This window comes from Mastomys coucha, unplaced genomic scaffold, assembly GCF_008632895.1.
Source record: "Mastomys coucha isolate ucsf_1 unplaced genomic scaffold, UCSF_Mcou_1 pScaffold22, whole genome shotgun sequence".
NCBI classification, from domain to species: Eukaryota; Metazoa; Chordata; class Mammalia; order Rodentia; family Muridae; genus Mastomys; species Mastomys coucha.
The window spans coordinates 263,218,355-263,230,627 of record NW_022196905.1 but is presented as its reverse complement, the minus strand read 5'-3'; the positions used below and the strand labels follow the sequence as shown (position 1 = coordinate 263,230,627).

The 12,273-nt window shown below is 49.3% G+C and overlaps 1 protein-coding gene across 1 annotated transcript in view; it reads left to right on the top strand.

Annotated features, from left to right (window-relative positions):
- The first annotated feature begins 3,599 nt into the window (after positions 1 to 3,599).
- The window catches only part of CUNH1orf198 (chromosome unknown C1orf198 homolog), a 28,779-nt gene continuing 20,105 nt past the window's right edge, over positions 3,600 to 12,273 (top strand). The window contains exon 1 of the mRNA XM_031341794.1: positions 3,600 to 4,175. Coding sequence (XP_031197654.1) covers positions 3,843 to 4,175 — 333 coding nt within the window. The 5' untranslated portion in view covers positions 3,600 to 3,842. The remainder of the gene's footprint in view (positions 4,176 to 12,273) is intronic.

The window sequence follows — 12,273 nt, the reverse complement described above, 5'->3', positions numbered from 1 at the left end:
GGCCATCCTGCTACACAAGACCATGTCAAAGGGAAATTCAAGCTGGGTATGGTGGTAAACCCTGAAATCCAAGCAATCAAGAAGCTAAGGAAGGAAAATTCTGGCTACACAGCGAGACCCTCATCTTCAAAGCCCAAACAGACAAAGGAGATGAAGCATGTGATATAAAAATCCCAGTGGTGGAAATCCTGCAGCTCGCCATGATCAGAATGGCACTGTGCCTGCCTGTGCTGGTGCTGCTCATCCTGAGTGCAGTGGCCTCACCTGTCTGTTCCTGGCCCCGGATAAGCAGTGCACACTGTGAGGGCTGTGTGTCTGTCCCAGTTACCCCACACCACACTATTGTAACAGTCCCTTACCATCCTGCATCCATTAGCTATCCATCTGGTTGTGTTTCTCTGGCCTGAATGTCATGCCAGTTCCTTTGCCCAGTATCGTGACCACATAACTGACAATGCTGCTTGATGCCCATATTTTGAAGTGCAACCCATCATGGTCGAGAATGCATAGCACTTGAAGAGTTAGGCTCCTTTGTTCACACCTTGATGGAACAAGAACCAGAGGAAGGATGAAGTGGGTCAGCCTGTAATGCTTGAAAGCCAACCCTCCATGACCCAGCTCCCACCATGACCCAGGTCCTAAAGGCCCAGAGTCTCCCACACAGCAGCACCAGTTGCACGAGTCGTGCCTGTTCTCACTCTGACCCAGAAGAGTAAAACAGACACCGTTGGGCTCAGACGGTGGTGGTGCAGCCAAGCACAGCACTTGGAAGTGCTGAGTCCTTGTGGGGAAGCAAGGTCTCCCTTTTCCTCCTTCACAGCCCTCACACACTGTGTAACATAAACAGCCCTGGAACTTTCAGTTCAGACCTCAGCCTACCGAGCAGCTGGGGTTACAGCTGCCTTCAGACTTACAGCACTTTAGAAACTTCCCTGGCAATAAGTTTTATTTGCTCCAGAACCAACAATGAAAATGTTGTCTCTCTCTCTCTCTCTCTCTCTCTCTCTCTCTCTCTCTCTCTCTCTCTCTCTCTCTCTAAGCAGCACTTATTTTTTTAGCTGCTTTAAAAAAAAAAAGATTTGCCGGGCAGTGGTGGTGCACGCCTTTAACCCCAGCACTTGGGAGGCAGAGGCAGGCGGATTTCTGAGTTCGACGCCAGCCTGGTCTACAGAGTGAGTTCCAGGACAGCCAGGGCTACACAGAGAAAAAGGATTTGTTAATTTTTATGTGTTTGAGTGTTTGCCTATATGTATGTAAGTGTACCACATGCATGAATTGCCCACAGAGGTCGTAAGAGAGTGGCCCACCCCTTAGAACTAGAGTTACAGTTAGTTGTGAGCTGCCATGTGGTTGCTGGGAACCAAACTCAGGTCCTGTTTTGTTTTGTTTTTGTTTTTTGAGACAGGGTTTCTCTATGTAGTCCTGGCTGTCCTGGAACTCACTCTGGCCTCGAACTGAGCAATTCGTCTGCCTCTGCCTCCTAAGTGCTGGGATTAAAGGCATGTACCACCACTGCCCGGCTATAGTTCAGTTTTGTTTCAAACGAATAGCAATCCTCCTGCCTCAGTCTTCTCAAAGCTGGGGTCACTGGTATGAACCACCATGCCTATTTTGTACCAAACGCACACACACACACACACACACACACACACGTGGAGACAAATTTGTAATGTAATGTAGGTTAGCTTTGAACGGACTGGGTAGCTGAGAATGGATTTGAACATCTGATCTTCTTGCTTCAACCTCACACAGTGCTGGTATTACATCTGTGAACCATGCCTGGATTATAGGGTACTAGGGATGGAACTCATTTTTATGCATGCTAGTCAAGCACTTTATAAACTGAGCCACATTTCCAGTTCCTGATAACACTCTTGGTGGTTGTACTGGCTGGTTCTATGTGTCAACTTGACACAAGCTAGAGTCATTAGAGACAGAGGAGCCCTGTTTGAGGGAATGCCTCCATGAGACCCAGCTTGTAAGGCATTTTCTCAATTAGTGATCAAGGGGGAAGGGTCTATTGTGTGTGGAGCCATCCTTGGTCTGGTGGTCCTGGGTTTTATAAGAAATCAGGCTGAGCAAGCCAGGGGAAGCAATCCAGTAAGCTGCACTCACTCCATGGCCTCTGCATGAGCTCCTGTGTCCAGGTTCCAGCCCTGTTTGAGTTCCTGTCCTGACTTCCTTTGGTGATCAACAGCGATTTGGAAGTATAAACTGAACGAACCCTCTCCTCCACAACTTGTTTTTCGGTCATGGTGTTTTGTTGTAGCAATAGAAACCATAACTAAGATAGTGGTGGTATATTTTATTACGGAGCCTGACACATTTGTGACATTCCATTTATATCAAGGAATCCAAGTTATTTCTGTACTTGCCCTTAGTGTTAGACAAGGGCTACTTTAGACACAGCTAAGCCACGGTATTAGTTGTCAGGTATTTAGTTGCTTTTCAGAATCAGACATCATGCTTATGTGAGACCTGTTAGTCTTGTGAAAATCAGGGAGTGGGATGGATCGACAGACACACCACAGCCCGGTCTTAAACTTTAATTGTGTGGTCTCAGTAGCAAGCCTGACCCCTTTGGGGATACATCTGCTTCGCTGTGGGAACTTTCCATCCTCTTCAGTTTGTTTGCAGTCAGCAAACCTCCCGGAGTTCTTGTGATTTCTGAGATTCCAGGATTAGCTTGGCCATTTTTGGAAGTTTAAGCTTTTGAGTTGTCCCCTCACTTAAACTGATGGAATACAGGCTCCTTATGCCGACCAGTGTCTGCTGACTTGAGTCCTTTAATTCCTGATTAAGACCCTGAGTAATGTTTAAAGACAAAGTCCTGAGATTTAATTGACATTTGTGTGTGGGGACCAGGGGGTGGGGTTGCTGCTTCGCAGTGGCAAGTATCAGAAAGCAAAGGCTTCGAGGGTTTGAAGAAGCCTTGGTGTATTTCCTTCAGAGAGGTGAAAGACCTTTGGAGCTTCAGGGTACTTCTCTCACACTGAGTGCTTTTAGCAGGGTTCTTTCTTTCTGTGAGACTCTTCCACTACATAACCCAAGTTGACCTTAAATTTGCCATGAGCCTCCTGCCTAGGCCAGACCAGTGCTAGTATTCCAAACCGGTGCTTCCAGGCCAGGCTTAGAAGAAGTTTTCTTGTAAAGACTGCCAGGGGCGCGAGTCCAGCCTCTTGGTTGATAACTGCTGGGTCAGTGCCCTAGCCTGGCCCCCGGCTCAGAGTGGTAGATCGCCCAGCAAAACAGAAACCCGAAAACGCAATGATATGCCTAAGAGTGCAAAGGAGCGAGGATGATTGAGAGCCAGGTTGGGCACGTGCAGAAAGAAGTTTCCTTTGTCATCAGTGCCACGTGGCGTCATGGCGGTCTTCGCCCGGAGTTAACCCCTGTAGCCATCTCCAACCCCAGCGGCGCTTGTACGGAGGGGACTCTGTAACAGCCCCAGAGATGCCCTAGGGTCCCGGAAAGCGTCCTATGGAGGAGAAATTGAAGGGCGGAGACAGGAGGTGCTAGGGGGCGGGGCTCCCGTGGGGGGCGGGCCCGAGTGGGGGCGGGGCTCCGGGTGGGGAAAAGGAACCCAGGCTGGAGGCGGGGCTTCAGATGCCCGCAGGGCTCAGGGACCGTACGTGGTCCCGACCAGTACCAGATGGGGCGTAGGCGGCCGGGAGGAAGAGTGTCCGGGGAAGGTCTGGGGGCGGTGCTCAGCCAGGGGCGGAGGAGGCGGGCTCAGCGGGTAGGGTAGGGACGGCGCTTCGGGAGGAGACGGAGGCGGAGCCCCGGGGCGGGGCGCGGGCGGACCGGGAGGCGGCGCTCGGACCAGGACGCGCGGGCTGGGTATGGCGTCGATGGCGGCGGCGATCGCGGCCTCGCGCTCGGCCGTCATGAGCGGGAACCGGCCGCTTGACGACCGGGAGCGGAAGCGCTTCACCTACTTCTCTTCGCTGAGCCCCATGGCCAGGAAGATCATGCAGGACAAGGAGAAGATCCGGGAGAAGTACGGGCCCGAGTGGGCGCGGCTGCCGCCCGCGCAGCAGGACGAAATCATCGACCGCTGCCTGGTGGGGTCGCGCGTCCCGGCCGCCGCCGACGCGGGGGACGTGCGGGACCCGGCGCGCTTCCCCGGCCTGCGCGGGCCCACGGGGCAGAAGCTGGTGCGCTTCGGCGACGAGGTGGGTGCGGCGGGACGGGCCACCCAGGGCAGAGTGGGCGGCGAGGGGGATTCAGAAATTTCCGGGAGAAGAGACCTTTAAAGACAAAGTGGGAACAGTAGACCAGCGAACCTGGATGAGTTTATGACTTAGAGCCTCAGTTTTCCGGTGTGAAACAGGAATAATGTCCATAGTTCCCGATGACCAGACACTCAGTGGCCCGCATGTGTTATTGATAAGGACCTCAGTGGGGGAGGTGGGACTGCCAGGCAGGGCCGCCTTGGGGTATGTCCCTGGTAGACCACAATGGAGAGTGTGTTTGGGTGTGACGTGTGAGCCCCGGTTCCCACCCAAACAACTGTGTAAGTTTAGATGTCTCCAGCAAGCCTGATTATCTAGCCTGGGCTCTAGACACTGTGGGGAAGAGAAAAAACTACTTACAGTTGCTCCAGACACTAAGGCCAAGGAGTCTGTGCGACTCAGAAACCTGGTGTCTTACTTGTAGATGGTTTCCCTGAAGCGCTTTGTGCCACCCGCGTATGGACTTGGTACCTTGGGGACTTAACTTTGTTTTGGAGGACAAAAATCAGTAGCAACTATGGTTATGAAAGCCCATTTGGGTGGGGGTTAGCTTCCTAGGAGGCAGGGTGGAGAAGCTAGGAGAGTTCTCTTTGCTGGAGAAGTTGTGCCCAGGCGGAGGGGATACCAGTTAAGAATGAGATTTCAATCAGATTTTTCAGGTCAGGTAACTGTTGATGTTTGTTCCTATAGAACACTTGTGATCATGAACCCACTTTTCTGCCAGGGAACTGTAAAGGCAGAGCTATCCGCCAACACTGCCTTCTGCTCCTCATCCCATTTGAAACTCATGAGGGCTTTGCCAGGAAAAACAAGGGTGTGGTAGGAGATGAAAATATAAGTCTTAAAATATATTCCTGGATCTGAGACATTTCATTGTGAAAATATGCATCTCCATAAAGCTGTGGATGGAGTTTGGGCTTGGGGCTGGGTGGTGAGCAGGCAGGCAGATCCTCTTTGGCAGTGTCTTAGGTAAATAAATCTAAGAGGAAGCAGCCCTGCCCATACTTAGCAGATGCTGGAGAGTGGATGTCACTGGCCCTTGCATATCAAAAAGCAAGCCACTTGGAGCCAGGGTCATTGACAAGGAGAGATGTGGCCAGTTTTCTGTTCACCCTGTTCCTCATCTTGATGTCAGTCTGCCCTATTTCTGCATTTGTGGACTGGTGTGGCTTAAAGTGAATAGGGCCTGTGGAGATAGTTCCATCGATAGATTTGCCATGCATGTGTGAGGATCTCTAGCAACCAGGAAGCAGAGGCAGGCACATGCTTGTGGTTCCCGTGCTGGGAGGTAGACATAGGCAGATCCCTGGGGATCAAGTTTTAGACTAATGAGAGATCCTGTCCCCCAAAACAAAGTTAACAGCGCCTTAAGCAAAAACACCTGAAGTTGACCTCTGACCTACACTCACAAACATTTGCACCAAATGAAACTTTGTGAGGAGCTAATCAGTAGCTAATTCGGGAGCACCCAACCTGAATCACAGCAGTGCCAAGTGGGCAGAAAGCATACCTCTGAAATCCACGGCCAGCCTCAGCCCAGGCGTCGAGGGACAGGCCTTGGGTCTTAAGGACAGGTAGGACACCAGCCGGGGGTAGGCTTCTTTCTTCAGTAGTGAGAGGTCTAAGCACATAGGGACCACAAACTCCAATAGTCTTAGGGAGAGGTTAGCATCAAAGTGATCTCAGAGATCATTCATGTATGAGGACCCGTGTTTGGCCACGGGGGCTGACAATGGGAGTATAGTATAGGGGTGTGACTCCCAGCTAGGTGATTTGACACCCAAATAGGTGACCCCAGATTTGAGCAAAAAACTTGAAACTCTATTGAGCACTCCATCCTTCTATCCTCACTGATCCACTGCCAGGGCTTCTCAGCCCTTTCTACTGCTGCAAAGGACACTGCCTTTCATTGCCAATAAACTTGTGTGTCCGTCATAGACAACATCTAGTCTTTTTTTTCTGTCATCTACTATCATTGTTTTTTAGTATCATCCAGTCATTCTTACATCTTTCAGGAACAAATAGGGTCCTAATTACAGACTTATATCACAGATCTCAGTGACCCTTGGTGTAGTCAGGGGTTCCTTTGCTTGTATGCCTAGGACAGGTGCAGCAACCTGGCACCTGTGTGTGTGTGTGTGTGTGTGTGTGTGTGTGTGTGTTTACCCTGATAACCACAAAGCTGGATGACTTGGGCAGAACTCAGATCCTCCTCTTGCCTCGATAATTTAACCTGGTCCCCTATAGAGATAGTGGCCTCTGCTTTTAGTGTTGAAGCAAAGGAGGGACTGTCAACATTTTAGCTACTTTGGGAATCAACTATTTTTCTAGGCTTCCTAGATTAGGGTGCATATGTATCTCCCCTCCCCCATTAGCTTTCCCTGAACGGATTTTAGTGAGAGATGTACAGAACTTGGTTTTATTCAAGGTGGCCAGCCTTCTTCCCTGACTCCAGTGTTGCCTGAATCCATCCACTTCTGCTCTGCAGCAGCAAAGAAGAGGGCTTGGACCCCCATGTCAGTCACAGGGCGCCTCTCGGGTGGGCGAAGCACAATGTGGAATCAATGGTTTGCAACAGGCAAGGACCCTCAGGATGTCCTCTCTGCCTTGCGAGTTTTCTTGAGAACATTAAGGCATGCCCTTTCTACGGATGCTTTTATCAGTCTGGCAGCTTCTTCCTTCTCTGGAAGGCTTGTTCCTCCAGCAATAAAGTTCTGGGAATGGCTTTCTTTGGGAGATGAAAACTTCAATTGAGAAGGGATCACCCTATACTCTACTGTTAACATAGGAAACAAACCAACAGACCCAGAAATGTGAATTTTCAGGAATCTCCTGCATCTGCTCCCTGCCCCCAGCCCCAGCTCCTTGCCACACCCAGCAGCATCTGAGTACATTGGTGAGTTCTGGGTTCCAAACACTGCCATTTTCTTAGGTCCAAACAGACCTTGCAGAGATGCTGGGAGGAAGCTCCTACTTTGGTGGGTCTTGTTTCCATGGTATCTGCTTGCCTCTGCCACCTCTCCATAAAGTAGGTGGGGCTGAGCAGGAATGATGGTGTGGGTCAGCCAGCTCCACAGCCCTTGACCTGGATTCTAGAGGCTGGATTTTTTAAGACCCTGGAGCCAGATAGCTCCAAACCTCACCAGCAGCGCAGCAGATCAGCTGCCCCCCACATACTCCTTCTGTAGGAGCCTCAGGCCTTCCTAGTGCTTTTAGCCCTTTCTGCTTGAGACCCCTCCTAAATTCTGGAATTCTCCTTTCTATTGGGTAAGTTTGGCCAGATGTTTACCTTGTGGATCTGGGACATCAGAGGGCTTTCTTTCCTCTCTCACTTCAACAAAAAAATTATTTCTTTTTACTTTTTATTTCTCTCTCTCTCTCTCTCTCTCTCTCTCTCTCTCTCTCTCTCTCTCTCTCTCTGTGTGTGTGTGTGTGTGTGTGTTTATATGCACACACTCGTGCAAAAGCCAAATCTGGGGTGTTTCTCTATACCTAGCCACCTTGTTTTTTGGGGTAAGTCTCTGTCTAGTTGACGGTTCACCAGTCCAGCTAGGCCAGCTGGCCAGTGAGCCCCAGTGACCCTGTCTCTATCTCCCCAGCGCTGGGATTATAGGCATATACTACCATGCCCTGCTTTTTACATGAGTACTGGGGAGTGAACTGGGTCCTCACGCTTTTCTCGCAGACCTCCTCTCCATTGAGTTATGTTCCTAGCTGAGCCTTTTTGGGGGTGGGGGTGGGGACAGCAATTTGAGAGTTGATTTCTCAGTATTTTGGACTTGATATTTAAGGAAGGTGGAATGTGCGAATCACCATTCCCTCCTGTCTGGCATGTCCAGTGTACTTTAGAAATGAGGACAAGGTATATTTGGTGTCCTGTGTTTCTCTGCTTGGGCCCTGTGATGGGTTGCCAGGCTAGAACTGAGATCTGTCGAGATGCAGCTGCACAGGCTGCAAGGGAAGGGAGGGCCTGGGCCTGTCCCTCCTGCTCCCCTTGTAGATTGATGGCTACCCAGCCTGATAGCGCTTGGCCTGGTGCCCGGAGCTGAGCCAGCAGACGTGGCTCCCCTCCTGGGTGCCTCCATTGCTGGCTTCCATGGGAGGTGACCCAGTGGCAGCCTAGAAACTGGTTTTGCAGAGGCAAAAGGATCAGTTTGGGCCATTCAGGGAGGGCCAGAAGAACATTGGCCGTGTCAGAGTCATCTTTTGATTGACAGGACTCACACCCTAACTAAGAGGTTCCTATAGTGCTGGAAGACTGTAGCCATTTCTAAAATAATTGTAATGATTATCAAAATAAGTAACAAAAGCATGCAGGTGGTGTTCCTGCTGGTCCTTAGACCCCCCCTTCCCCTCCTTCCAGTCTATCTGTGCTCTCATAACCATGAGGGATGGCCCCAGCCCTGGCCAGACCCATGTTTCTGAACTTGTATCTCTAGTGGCATGTGTCCCGAGCTAAGCCACCAGGACTTTCTGTCTTTAGGACTGCAGCTCTGAGCTCCCAGTTATGAACCCTTACTTGAGCAGAGATAAGTCCGCTGCAAGCCTAAGCACAGTGCTACTTCTCAAAGTGTGTGGGCGGTGGCCACAGATAGGCAGTTGGCATATTTTAATGGTTCTTTTGAAGCTCCCGTCCTTTTTATTTTCCCTGTGCTGGAGAGTGAACCCAGAGCTTCCTGCAAGTGCTCTACCAACAAGCTGTGGCCCAACCTTTTCTTTTTCTGAGTTTGTTTTGAGACAAGGTCTCTCTAGGCTGCCCAGGTTAACTCAAGGCAGGGCTTGGATTAAGAATCCTCCTGCCTCGGCCTCCAGAATATCTGGGATTATAAACCTGTGCCACCATGCTGGGCTTGATGGGGTTAGCACTGTGAACACCAGAGAGGATGATCACCTCATTCCTTGGTCCCTTTACTTATTCCTTTATTTATGATGCTGAAGTCACTTATTGAGTCACTTACAACCCCATCCTCATTCCTGTTTCTTTTCTTTTAAATTAATTATTTTAGTATATGTGTGTCCAAGAAAGTGTGCTCATACACAGGAGATGTGTGTGCATGCTTACATGCTGCAGTACACGTGTAGAGGTCAGAGAACAACTCTGGAATCACTGCTCCCATTACACCTTTATGTGGTTTCTGGGCATTGAACTCAGGTTGACCAGGCTAGCCCATTGACCTCAGCTTGACCAGGCTAGCCTATTGTACTCAAGTTGACCAGGTTAGTTTGGCAAGTATTTTTACTCACTGAACCATCTCACCGGTCATCATTCCTGTTGATTTTATAATACTTTTGGTTTTGCTTTTATTTTATTTTTATGTGTTTTATTTGCATGTGCGCCTCATGCCCACAGAATCTTGAGCTGGACTTACAGATGGTTGTGAGCCAATACAGGGATGCTGAGGTTGAACCCAGGTCCTCTGGAAAAGGAGTCAGTGTTTTAATTGCTGGGCCTGAATGAGCTGTGATCTGACCTTCGTATACCTATAATTGAGTCAGGAGTCAGGTTCTGGTGTCTTTGCACTCTGAGTCTTTGAGTGCCCTGGCCACTCAGTATCAACTCAAGGGTGACTGCTGTCAACACAGGTAACTTTCTGTTTCACACTGCTGTCAGATCTTGCTCTCTCAGGCTCTCTTTAAGCTTGAGCCACAGTGCCATTACATGTCCCATAGAAACTTCCCTGATCCTGGGCTTTAGAGGCATAGTGACCATTTGTGGTCCCCAAGGAAACCAGCCCTATTTCTGGGACTTAAGAGCTGGGGTTCTCACTTTTGAAAAGTGGTCAGTCCTTGTAGAACGTGATACTTAAACTGTACATTGGAGCCTGCTTTGTGGTCAGGGTGTGTACAGCCAGCATACAACGGGCAGGCAGGAGGGACTGAAGTTCTGAAACATTGTGATTAAACATGTTTTGCAGTGGTTAGTGTGTAATCTTCAAATGCCAGGAAGAACAAAGACACCCTTGCAGAGCTAAGAGGCACCCTGCAGCTGCCTTGGAGAAGAGTGTGGGGTGAGTCCATTGTAGGCTGGGTAGTGTTTGTAGAGGACCTTTGCACACAAGAAGGCTTTACACGCCTGGTCATACTATCTCTGATCTGTTTCCCAGGAGACTTGGAATCACAGACTACAATCTGCCAGGCTGGCAGCTCCCAGTTAGTGATTAGCAATCCTCAGTTCCACACTGCCTTTCCAGGACCTTTTTATTGCAATGTAATATACATAACTAGAACTCGCCATCCCAGCCAGTTCCTTTTCTTTTTTAAGGCAGGATCTCTGGCCCAGTAGTGGCGATGCATACCTTGAATCCCAACACTTGGGAGGCAGAGGCAGGTGGATCTCTGTGAGTTTAAGGCCAGCTTGGTCTATGAGCAAATTCCAGGTCTATATCGAGAGACCCTGTCTCAAAAAACTAATGAAATAATGAAAGATGGTATCTCACGATTCCCAGGCTATTCTTGAGCTCACTTCTAGTCCTCTGGCCTCTGCTTCCTGAGTGCTGAGGTTACACATGTGAGCCATGCCCCTGCCTCTGCTTCCTGGGTGCTAGGATTAAAGGCTTGTGCCGCCAAGCTTGGCCCTAGCCTTGTTTTGTTTGTTTAATTTATAATTTATATTGTGGATATGCATGATATATGTATGTGAGCGTGTGTGCCACATGTGGAGGTCATGGGAAGCTTTGTGGAGTTTGTTGTCTTCTTTCCACCTTTACGTGTTCTGGAAAGTTGAATTCAGATCCTCAGGTCCAGTCACTCGCTGTCCTGCCTAGCTAGTTGTGTTACTTTGAAATGAAACTTTATATCCATTAAGCAATAAAACAGTACAGGTTAATAACAACTGCCCACTCCCCCACCCCACTCCAGCATCTGCTCTTTTTCTGTCACTATGATTCTTCATATTCTCGTATTACATGTAGATGGGACCATAAAACTGTGTTCATTCTTGTGTCTGGCTTCTTACACTTAGAAATGCATATCTGTATCATACACACAGTAATATTGCTTCCCTTCAGAGGCATATATGTCAAGTGTTTACAGGCAGAGCAGATGCACCTGCAGCGGTGGTGGTGGCAAAGCTAGTTTTAGTGCTTCTGCCTGGAGCTCTTGTCTCTGCTTTGCGATCCAGCAGAGTGTCCTGTGTAGACCTGCTCCTGATGGCTGCCTTCCAGGGCTTTCTATCGTTTTATGTGCTTCTGGGTCCTCATAAGTCTGTCTCTCATGGCTTCTGCTCTGCTCTGGCTATTCTGACTTGGTGGTATGTGGTAAGCATAGTTTTGTGTGTGTTCCACAGAGGGCTAGCCAGACTTCCAGTGCCTTTGTCCCTTTCGAGCAGGATTCTGACTAGTCGTGAGGGTAATGGTTGGCCAGAGTGAAGGCCTGTGTTGTTCTGAGGTCTGAGGGGCACGCACTTGCATGTGCATGCATGTGTGTTTGCATGTGGGTGTGGTGTGGTGTGTACGTGTGTGTGTGTGTGTGTGTGTGTGTGTGTGTTGCTTTTGCTGTTTCATGTCTGAGAGCCTAGGAGACAGGCTAAGGGCTTGCCAGCAGTCCCAGAATAAGAGTGCATGACCTCATCACAGGCCACCACCTGGCCATATTTTAGTTGCATCCTGGTTACTGAGGAAATAGAAGACACACTTTATATGTGTGTGGGGTATCCATATATGTATGAATGTGTGTGTGTCCATACATGTGTCCGTATAAGTGTATCTGTGTGTATGCATGTATCTGTGAGTATGAGTATGTTTGTGTGTTTATATTGCAGATGAATCTGTGTGCAAGTGTCTGAGTATCTGAGCGTGTATATCTGAGTGTGAGAGTGTATCTGTGTGTAGGGGTGTGTTTCTATGAGTGTATTTCTCTGTGTGAGAGTGTGTGTGTACGTCTGTGTGAGAGTGTATCTGTGTGTAGGGGTGTGTTTCTATGAGTGTATGTCTCTGTGTGGGAGTGTGTGTGTACGTCTGTGTGAGAGTGTATCTGTGTGTGAGTGTGCATGTGTACGTCTGTGTGAGAGAGTATCTGTGTGTAGGGGTGTGTTTCTATG